Genomic DNA, 11,284 nt, shown 5'->3' on the forward strand with positions numbered 1-11,284 from the left:
AAACAATATTATTCCAATAAGTGAATAAATTTAAATTCAAAGTGATTAAACATGTATTGTATACATTAACTCAATGATCCAGTTAAGTGAAGCTATTTGATAGGCTGAGGGCGTTGATACGACTGACACGTGAATCAATGCGGAAGTGCTGCGGGTTTTTTGTATCACCTGATCACTTTGAACTTAAAGTCATATGACCGCCAGTGGAAGGAAACTGAAGCTGGTATCGTTTGGAGGAGTCCATGTTCATTCCGGTCGTTTATGTTAATCAAAAAGAGCATAAAATGTTTTCTTTGCGTGTGTTATTTTGTCTTCTCTCAGTGTCTGTATATGATGTGCGCGGGATGTACGATCCAGATGAGGTACTGGATCTGCCAGGCATGTCTTTTAAACCCAACTATCGCCAGTGGTCAGGATATCTGAAGGCTAGTTCTGGGAAATTTCTGCATTATTGGTGAGTTACAGGTCTTCTGTATGAGTTGTTATACATAGCTCAGGTTGTGCTGTTTGCGCATTCATATATCTGCATGTGCTTTGTTGTTTTAACAGGACGCTACATTCAGTTTACAGCACTGAAATAAAACCAGCAGCTAGTCTCCACCTTTCATGTTACTCTAAAATGCCCATTATTAAGCTTATTATGTGATTCAATATATAAATTCCTAATACACTGCCCTTGCTAAAGTACTTCAGTGGTCTATACAATGATTCTGTAATGATCAGGTACATATAAAGTGTGTATGTTACAGGTTTGTGACTTCTCAGAGGGACCCCCTTAAAGATCCAGTCGTGCTGTGGCTGAATGGAGGGCCAGGCTGCAGCTCTTTGGATGGGTTTCTGTCAGAAAATGGCCCATTTCATGTAGGTTGATGCCCTGTTATAAGTTTTTAATCAGATATTGAAGCTTAGGTAATATTATGGTCTTTTTAAAGTTGCCCTGAAGATAGTATTTGCTATTTATAAAATGAATATATTTATAAACTAAAGAGAAGCTAAGCTTACAAAGGAAAAGGTGTTATGGGATTTTAGTCTTTGATCGCTAAATTGCCATTCTACACAGCACAAAGCAATAACCATCTTAAGCATGTGTATGCAAGTCCTATTTTATTTGTTTGTCCTAGGTCAACGATAATGGAGCTACCCTTTATGAAAATGAATTCAGCTGGAATAAAATTGCCAATGTTCTGTATCTCGAGTCACCCGCTGGCGTAGGTTTTTCCTACTCGGATGACCAAAAATATGCAACCAATGATGATGAGGTAAGTTATACGCATTCATGTGCATGCGTCTATACAAAAAGAAAACACCTAATCTCTATGTGATCTAATGTGTACTTTTTATTTAGGTGGCGGATAACAACTACCTGGCTTTGCAGGGCTTTTTTGACAAGTTTCCAAATTTCACCCAGAATGAGTTTTACATTTTTGGCGAAAGTTACGGAGGCATCTATGCACCCACACTCAGTCTGAGAGTTTCTACTGGTGGTCAGCTTAAAGTAAACTTCAAGGTGATTTTCAGTTTTAATGCTTATGGAGACATATTGTTTTTCACATGGTTGTCTAGTTAACCATAATTGTTGTTATTTATTTTAATAGTGTCTTGCTTGTTTGTCTCTGTTGCAGGGCTTTGCTGTGGGAAATGGCATTAGTAGTTTTGCACTAAATGACCAGTCGTTAATCTACTTTGGTTACTATCATGGCCTATTTGGAGAACAGTAAGCGAAATCTATTATATTTATAAGTAATAGAATTGTCAAGTTTGTGTTGTTTGTAAACCACATAAAAAACAATATATTGATGGATTTTTGGACCTCTTGCATACAGGCTGTGGAAGGACCTGAATGACAATTGCTGTGAAAATGGAGTCTGTAACTTCTACAACAATTCTAAAAAGTCTTGCTCTGTTCTGGTAACATGGATGCACTCACATACATGCACGCTACTTTTGTACAAATTGTTACAGGTAGTGGAAGTAACTCTGTTTTGGGGTTTTTTGCAGGTATCACATGCATTTAATATAGTGTATAATTCTGGATTAAACGAATATGCGCTGTATCTTGATTGTGCTGGAGGTGTTGGATCTCAGAAGAGCTATCAGAGAACCATGATGCATCTGTTTAGAAACTTCAGGAAGAATTGGGAATCTAATAATGTAAGGCCTGATTCTTTTATTCAAGCATAACAGTACAACTTTCTAAACTCACAAAATGAATTGTGAGAACTAAAATATAACTTTTACTTATTTGTGTTCAGTTAGGGGAAAGTTCTCCAACGATTAAGGGAGTGCCTCCGTGTATAAATAGTACTGCACAGATTAACTGGCTAAACCGAGGCGATGTGAGAAAGGCGCTGCACATCCCTGATGTACTACCTCCGTGGGACATCTGCAGGTACTTTGTAAACTGATGCCAATCTACGTTTACCATTTTACTCAGTGTGCATGTAGGTGATGTGTTTTTCTTTCATACAGTGATGAAGTAGGTGGCAAGTATCGTACAATCTATGAAACTGTCAAGGATGTCTATAAAAAGCTACTGGCTTCAGGACTAAGAGCTTTGGTTTATAATGGAGACACTGATATGGCTTGTAACTTCCTTGGAGATCAATGGTTTGTCGAAGACCTTGGACAGAAGGTAAGTCCTTTTGTATTTTGAGACTTGATGATTAATTGAACTTCAGTTTTTCTGGGTGTAATGTTGGGTTGTTTTTCCTCAAGGCAACCACAAAGTACCAGCGCTGGCTGTATGATAACCAGATTGCAGGATTCTACCAACAATTTGGCAACATCACTTTCCTCACAGTCAAGGTACGTGGCAGGAATGTTGGAGCCCCATACAGCTTAACTGTTTGAGGTCTGTCACAATAAATAAATGACAAAGGAGCCCATTTTCATTTTGTTATTGTTTTTCACATATTTTTAGTCAAGGCAGACTAATGGATGTGTATGTGTGAGACTAAGAAGTGAAAGTAGGTGATAACACAACTATCTTTTCAGGGTGCTGGTCACATGGTTCCTCAGTGGGCTCCTGGTCCATCTCTCCACATGCTTGAACATTTCTTGTCCAAAAAGCCTTACTGATTTTCCTCCAGACCACATTCTGTCTTAAAGCAACTCATCCGTTTTTCAGAGGTGATTCCGGCCCGTGTTCTTAAGTAACTGTGTGAAAATATGAATTAATTGGATATTCTCAGGGACTGTTGGTATATCTGCTTTTGAATGTGATTGGAATTCTTTTTTTTTTGTTGATTGTTTCACAAGCTTACAATGCCAAACCATGGTGATGCAGATCATAATTGTCTCCATTGACAGCACTTTTTAAACTTGTCAATCTTAGTTTAGTTAATACATACATTTTGTTCTTTTTAAAAAGCAGCATTCATTTCATATAGGTACAAATTATGTTAACGTCTTCCTTACGTCGTCTACTTTTTTAGGACTTTTGATTATTGTGATACGCTATTTGTACATTTTGTGAAATAAATGTTTGAATTAATGTTTTTTTATTTGTCAATGTAGAGCAGGGCTGTCCAAAGTCGGTCCTGGAAGGCCGGTGTCCTGCAAAGTTTAGCTTCAACCCTAATCAAACACACCTGAACCAGCTAGTCAAGGTCTCGGTAGGCAGACTAGAAACTTCAAGACAGGTTGTTGAGCCAAGTTAGAGCTAAACTCTGCAGGACACCGGCCCTCCAGGACCGACTTTGGACAACCCTGATGTAGAGTATATATTTAAGACTTTGTGACTATTCTGACGGGGGTACCATACTATTGGTATGGTACCCCTCCATACCAACAGCTTCGCTGTCATGGGTCGCTGTAGTTGATAACAGTGTGTAAGTAGACACTAGACAGGATAAGAATGTAGGCCTAAGAAATCCAATGTAAAATGTTACATTTGTTCAAAAAAACAGTGCAGAATTCTAGACATAAGTTTCCACAGGAGTAAGAATAGCATCAAGATCTGGAGATTTGTACCAAAATGTAATTAATCCGAAATGTTTAAATGGAGTACAGCTGGATGAAGAATCAGTAGATGCTGGTAAAAGGTTGGTGCATCAAAGTGCATTCTACGCAATGTCATCAGTTTGTCTGAAATAATACAAAACGTTGCATGCGGTTTTACGCACCATTTACACATGGTAGACGTGAACCCTATGTGTGCTGTTGTGCAGCAAATAAAGCTCCCAATATTTTAGTGTCTGTTAATATTATATACTTTAAATGTACATTACAAACTTAATATACCGTATAATATAATGTAAATTAAAGTATTGAAATATTGAAGTTTACATTGAAACTGATTTAACAAATCAAACCATGCAGGGAAAAACGAGCACATGGTTATGTATGTGTCATGGCACTGCCTGTGTTTCAATCAATTAAAAATCAGAGATTTCCTCTTTTGCACAAGATGTTGTAAGAAAAACGGTGGCAGGGCGCAGAGAGACTTCGACCTGGTCGGTAAGGTAAGTCCTTCGTATTTTGAGACTTGAGGATTTATTGAACTTCAGTTTTTTGGGGTGTAATGTTGGGTTGTTTTTCCCTCAAGGCAAACCACAAAGTACCAGCATTGGCTGTATGATAAACAGATGTCAGGATTCTACCAACCAGTTGGTTCTGTTTGAGGTCTATTACAATGAATAAATGACAAAGGAGCAAATTTCCATTTTACATAGTTTGATTCCAAAATGAGAACTTGTTTTTTGTACTGCGCATTACAATTAATATCAATCAAACTGCAGTTGGTTTGTTTTGATTTAAGCCAATAACTGAAATAATACAGCCAACTAACACAATAAAACTAAATAAAAACATGATAACATAACTTATAACTTTTAAATCATGTTTTTTTATTATCTAATTTTGGAGCCAAACTCTTCATATTGTCTCACCCCATTTTTTTGTAAAAGCAGACTAATGGATATGTGTGTCTGAAACAAAAAAGTGGAAGGAGATTATAACATACTGTGGCTGTCTGTAAGATTTTAGCTTTTGTATCTTTCTATGTTTGGATCCTCCTTCAATATTCAGTAGCCAATTGCAATAGCTGATTTTGATGTCGTGAGATGTTTTCAGCAAGTTCTGGGATCAAGAGACATGAATACCAAGGTGTAGTTGTAATCAAGCTCATTTATTTCCTCAAAGTGAACAGTTTATATAGTGCAGAACAGGGTGTTCCCGAAACTGCTTTAAGCAATCGCCTCGCTTTAATCACAGAGAGCATTTGATTCAATCACAGATTATTTGTATTTGTATTAGTATTAGTTCTTTATGAGTTCTTTTTTATTTCATTTTGTTTTTATACTGTAAATTGTGTTCATACATTGCACAGGCACTTTGGTACAACGCTTGTTGTTTTTAAATGTGCTTTATAAATAAGAGTGAACTTGAACAGAGAGCATAAGCATCCTTTTATTACAGAGTTCAATAAACAATCTGATACTACAGTTCCTTAAGCAGAGAATCTGGGTAGGTTACATTTCAATATCATATATTACAGAGTTCAGCACATTCTACACCATGGCAACCTCTACAGCAATTTTCCATAGGCATTAGTGTGGGGAACTGAATAATCTATTTTACCATCTTTCCAGGGTGCTGGCCACATGGTTCCTCAGTGGTGCCCTGGTCCATCTCTTTACATGCTTGAGCGTTTCTTGTCCAATAAGCCTTACTGATTTTCCTCCTGACCACGTTCTGTCTCAAAGTACATCATCTGAGACTGTTTAAACGCTTTTATTTAGTTGATTGTTTTACGAGCTTCAATCTTAGTTTAGTTAGTACATACAATTTGTTCTTTTAAAAGCAGCATTGATTTCACATAGGTACAAATTCTGTTAACGTCTTCCCTACACAGTCTACTTTTATAGGATTTTTTATTGTGATAAACACTCTTTTGTAAATTTGGTGAAATTGATTTTTTTAATAAATGTGTCTAGAGAATATATTCAAGACTTTGTGACTATTCTGAATTCTGAGAGGGGGTTAAATCAAGGCAAACAAAAAATGCATTGCACCAATCATAATCAATCTAGACCTATTTTAGTTTCCAATTTTTGTGGACTTACTGTAGTTATTTCAGGTAACAGCTTAGCGTATTTTAGTATTGCCTATTTAAAGGGATAGTTCTCCCAAAAATAAAGATTCTGTCATCATCAACCTGAGATCCCAAAATGCATAGATTTCTTTGTTTTGCTAAACACAAAGCAGATGTCAGGTTTTAACTTAACTCCTACATTGTAAGTCTCTTTGGATAAAGGCGTCTGCTAAATGACCAAATGTAAATGTAACGAGTTACTGAATTAATCCCTTTAGTAAAGGCATAACACTTATTTTTTCCTTAATTTAATTAGTTACTAGGATGTAATTGAATTAAATACTGTGTAATGTACTTTAAAATGCATGCATCTTTCTCACATTTGTAGGCTACAGTTATCTTTTCATCGTATGAAAATGAATGATTTTAGCCATAGTTTAACCATGCTATTGTAACTATGTTTTAATGTTTGACACATTATAAAGATAAAGTGTGAGCAGTAATTGGAAATGTTCCATGTGAATGCATATAAAGAACAGGGAGTGTCTTATGTGTAATAGAAGTCCAAGGCGAACTCTTAGATTTGTTGACGTGCAGAGTTCTGAAGATAGGTCTGCAAGATACCCAAAGTAAATGATGGTAAAATTACCTTATAGTTTGGGCAGCAATTTATAAGTAAAACTAGGATATGGATACATACTGGGACCGCTGAGCGGGTTGTAGAATCAGTAGGTGGCGGCAAATGCTTGATTGCAAACCAACGATGCGAGTAAAACGGCATATGTCACTGAAGTACTAAAGACTTGATATTACACACTCCGGTACTGTAGGTGGCGGTATGCACCTGATTAAGTTGGTCGCGATCCGCCATAAAACTCGAAGAAGTAAACGGCATGATATGTAAACGCAACACGTGTTACCTTGAGATAACGTAGCCTACATCGCTTCGGAGGTTCCTGGTCCTCGGGTAAATTATTTGATATTGTTCATTTGGATTTTTGGATTTGTTGAGACACTGCTTTATTACATTCATGTTTTGTGTGATAATGTTCAACTGCATCGTGTTTAAGCTTTCGTTTCTCTGTGATTCTGGGAGCTACGCTACGATGCGACAGTATTTCTCTCTTCAAACGTTTTGGGCTTTACTATATTAGCTGGTTCTGCTCTTTTGAATGGAGAAACAACGCTTCCATTGTTTTTGGTGCAGTGAAGATATAAGCGCGCTCCATTTGTAGTAAATAAGCTGTACTTAATAAAACATTTGAAAATGTAAATCGCGTGTGTTCAGCATGTGACGAGTTTGTTTGTTCTTTACAGGAAGACGACGTTTCAAGAGGAACAGGGGTGTTTGTGCTTTTGCTCTAGTTGTATTTTCTTGTATTTGTACAATTTCTGATTGTTTCTATATAATAACGTAACAGCTTTCTTGCATCAGACAATGTACTTAATTTCAATTGTTAATTTATTAGAAAAAAATAAGGTTGCATAAAACAGTAGTTCTGTTAAGGTGTGTACAATTTGTGTTAATAAAAGAGGAATCCACAAAGTGAATATTTGGGTGTTTAAAGCTTATGCAAATCTTTGAATGTGAGTTGTTGATTATATATGATTAAAGCAGACTGCTTATTGTGCTCTTCATGCTAACATTAAGATTTTCAAGTCTTACCTGGTATACGTGATTGTACACACAGGCGGTAAGGTTTTACTGACTGCGTTCCCCCAAATATAAAACCGAAGTCTGGTACTCCTGCATCCTCTGGCCAGATTAGACGGAATTGGCGCAGTATTGTGACAAGGATGAGAAAGAGCTCCATGCGAGCTAGACTCTCTCCTAAACACACACGGGATCCTGTAAAATGGAGAATAAAATGTACAACACAATGAGAAAGGTGTGCCATGTTGTGTGATATTATTATGACGATCCGTGTATGGTTGTGCTAAGGAGTTGTTTACTATAAGAGTGATCAAACAGTTAATCTTTTGTCTAGTGTGTATTATAACAAGCTAAATGAGTATATTTATACTGTCCATGGTTACAGTATTAAGACCTCAAATAAGACTTGTAGAACACACCTACAGAAAAAGGCATAAATGCATCAGGTTTCACAAATTCCCCCTTTTCATTCAAGAAGTTCTGAGGATTGAACTCGTGGGGGAATTTCCACTGACTTTTCTCTCTGAGAGCAGATGACAGATAAGGTATGACAATAGTCCCCTAAAAGAGCAAAGGATAGTAAGATGCTGTTTAGAAGTTTCAACAAGGATAGAAAGTTTGATGTATTTAGCCTTTAATGTCATTTGTACGTTAAAGATAAATATTATAATCACAGAATATTCACCTTTGGGATGCTGTAGCCCTGGAGTTGGGTGCTAGTTGTGGTAGTGTGAAACACACTGAGAGGAACTATGTCGCCAACACGTTGAGCTTCATGAATCACTGCCTGAACGTAAGGCATGGCATTTCTGACATGACATGTTCACGAGCCCCAAGGACTTCATCGATTTCTTGATGACATTGCTCTTAAAAAGCATTTATAGAGAAAAAAATCAGTGGATACTGAATGGTCCTGTCTGTAGAACTAATTTACTGCTTTACATTCAACTGCATATTGTGAACCATTTCCAGAAATGGTTTCCTAATAAAAATTGACACAAATCGATTGAGACATTTTACTTCACTCTTCATTCATCAGCCATTCCTTACCTTGTATATAAGTGTGGGTCATCAAATAGAGGGTTAAGGTGCGGAGTGTGTTAGACGTTGTCTCAGTACCGGCCATAAACAAGTCAAAGAGCAAAGTGACCATCTGGGAATCATCAAATGTTGTGCATTGATCTGTTTGCTGCAGATTACACAAAAAGTAAATCAATATATAGATGTAAACCTAATATGCTGATGGCAAATTAAACTTAAATGCATAATAAAACCCATAAAGATCTCTGACCTTCTCCATCTCATCCAGGTAACAGTCAATTAAGTCTCTTGGCTCCCCAGGTACCCTTGACATCTTGTGCTTACCAACAACTTTGAGAATGTGTTGTTTGATTTGCTCAAAATACTCAGAACATTTTCTGAATGGCAGAGGAAGAATTCTTACTGCTGGAGCCACTTCATAAAGCTGTAATACAAACATAAGAGGGCAAAGTTTGACTAGATTAGGTGTTAAGCTGTGCAAAATAGTTAAACTTGATTTTGTTTCAATTTTTTATAATGGAACTCTGGCTTGGTTTTACTGACGAGGCTCAAAGGAAGGCAAAAATGAAATGTAGTCGTCATTTATACTAAAGTTGTTTCAAATCTTTGTTTTTATTTCTTTGTATTGTAAAACGAAGAAGTTGTTTTCAACTTAAATTGTTCCCAGGCTAAAATGCATGATTGGTGTATGTGTTGCCTCAAAATTTCACGTTTTTTTCCAAGGCACATTTATAAAAGCTAAAATATCCAAATTTAATTAAGCCTAAGATCTATCTGTTAAATCGGCTATAAAATCTGATTATACCATCCACATGTATACCATGCATGTCATTGTTTTCATAGGCTATTTACCATGGCCCATGGTCCAATCGCAACCTTGGCAAGTTGGTCCATGATTGTGACCAATGTTTGGAAATATTCATCCTGATAACTAAAGCGTGACCCAAAAATAATAGAGGCAATGATGTTTGAAGCAGCTTGGTGAAAGAGATATTGAGGGTCAATTGTCTTTCCATCTACAAAGAAAGTAGAGGACAGATGTTTCTCAGTGGACTATGAATTACTGCATAAATGATGAACACATTAAATAAACATTGTTTTGTCAGAGGGAATGTACCAGCAGATTCCTCCAGACGTGAGCAGATATGTTTGACTTCTTCCAGAATCCTCTCCTCCATGCTTCTCTTTCCGAGGCCAAAGTTCCTCAGTGTGGTCAGAGCAAAGCGTCGATGTTCCCGCCAACTATCTCCAAAATCCGCCATGATCACCCCTAAGCAAACAAACCATTCTGGTAAGGAGCCCTTCTTAGATTGGCAAGGGGATTTGATGGGTTTTTTGTGTTTCCTTACCTTTGTTCTGTGTTAAATGACTGACTAACATGTTGTGTGGTCTGCCAGCAAACTCCACCCCCTGTGCGACCAGTGCCTCCTTGATCGCTTTGTGACCTGTCAACACTACTGCTGGTTGACTACCAATAAACAGACTGTAGACCGATCCATAACGCTCCGCAAACTACACAAAAAGACATTTCTGTAAACAAACGGGGCGAGCTCCACGTAGCCACTAAGGTAATACTGTGCCTCGAAGTTAGTTAGGATTAATAAATTAGATTTAAAGGAATGACAATTAGATGACTAATTTGTCAGTCTAATTAACTTAATCGACTAGTCTAAGCATTATATGCAAAAAAAGAATGTTATGCATAAAACTGATGTTCTTAAAGCGGTCTGTGTTGTCTGTTTGAGACAGACTAATGTGTGCTTACCTTGTCCAGGTCCTTTAATGGGTTTGTGCGGTCCAGTTGTAGCAAATTTCCAAATAATGGCACAGGAGTAGGTCCAGGGGGGAAGTTTTTGGGTCGCCTACTTCTGAGCTGGAAGAACAGAAGAAAAGCTCCGAGACACAAAAGAAACAGTGCAGTCAACATGGTTTCTGATCTACTAGACAATCCTCCGAAAACAACTGCTATCTATCTAGTGCAAATAAAAACAACTCTTTTAAACTCTGTTGAACTGGAGTCTGTAGAAAACTGTTATTGGTTAAAAATTTACTTCTCAATAATGATAAGGGTGATAAGGTATGCTACAGTGATACTTTTATCAAATATACAAACAGTACAGCATTCACAGTACTGTTGATAAATGTCTTCCTTAAGGTCAATTACGCATTCATCCTTTGACCTAGTTTGATATTTTCCCACAGGACTGTCCTTTAAGATTCTCCTAATTTGAGTCTGACTACAGCATAAACTTTTGCTCCAGATGGGTTAAAGTTTAATTATGGTATTTTTAATAATATTTTATTGGTCAAACATTATAAAGGTAAAGTGTGAGTGGAAATGTTCCATAGCAGTAACAACAACAAAACCAATATTTTTTTAGTACCATGGTATTTGTGGTAAAATGCAAATATCAAAAAGCACATGGTTGATGCATTTTTACTGTAGTTTGTTATAGAAATGGACACCGGAGATCAACATGTTTATTAGCTCACCTCGGGAGCTCGTATCGCTTCCACAACTCGTCTCTTTGTATATAAAACGTGTGTAACCACAA

General features: G+C 37.0%; 1 protein-coding gene and 1 pseudogene across 4 annotated transcripts; one reads left to right on the forward strand and one right to left on the reverse strand.

The window, feature by feature from the left end:
* Nucleotides 1-145: 145 nt before the first annotated feature.
* LOC306898662 (lysosomal protective protein) lies at nt 146-5,675 on the forward strand (the record flags this gene model as incomplete). 3 transcript variants are annotated; one of them, XR_013787140.1, is made up of 13 exons in its annotated part: nt 146-454; nt 750-861; nt 1,122-1,259; nt 1,346-1,507; nt 1,623-1,714; nt 1,824-1,908; nt 1,999-2,151; nt 2,253-2,389; nt 2,470-2,632; nt 2,716-2,805; nt 2,995-3,517; nt 3,675-4,463; nt 4,547-5,387. XR_013787140.1 is itself a non-coding variant. In XM_079464334.1 (11 exons), exons 1-11 carry the CDS (start codon nt 243-245, stop codon nt 3,076-3,078), a joined length of 1,428 nt encoding a protein of 475 aa, XP_079320460.1. In that variant the 5' UTR covers nt 146-242. The 3 variants fall into 3 exon arrangements, 2 of the variants coding, with proteins under 2 accessions (XP_079320460.1, XP_079320461.1); XM_079464334.1 differs by lacking the exon at nt 4,547-5,387 and having other exon boundaries at nt 2,995-4,279; XM_079464335.1 differs by lacking the exons at nt 2,995-3,517; nt 3,675-4,463; nt 4,547-5,387 and adding an exon at nt 5,592-5,675 and having other exon boundaries at nt 203-454.
* Nucleotides 5,676-5,800: 125 nt separating this feature from the next.
* On the reverse strand, nt 5,801-10,720 carry LOC306898654 (cytochrome P450 2J2-like; annotated as a pseudogene). The gene is made up of 9 exons (XR_013788353.1): nt 10,495-10,720; nt 10,079-10,241; nt 9,847-9,999; nt 9,582-9,745; nt 8,980-9,153; nt 8,739-8,877; nt 8,374-8,554; nt 8,108-8,249; nt 5,801-7,883 (listed from the first exon to the last, which is right to left on the reverse strand). The product of XR_013788353.1 is annotated as a cytochrome P450 2J2-like (transcript).
* Between the last annotated feature and the right edge of the window lie 564 nt (nt 10,721-11,284).

The sequence above is a fragment of the Barbatula barbatula genome, assembly GCF_947034865.1.
Source record: "Barbatula barbatula genome assembly, chromosome: 1".
In the NCBI taxonomy this organism is placed as follows: Eukaryota; Metazoa; Chordata; class Actinopteri; order Cypriniformes; family Nemacheilidae; genus Barbatula; species Barbatula barbatula.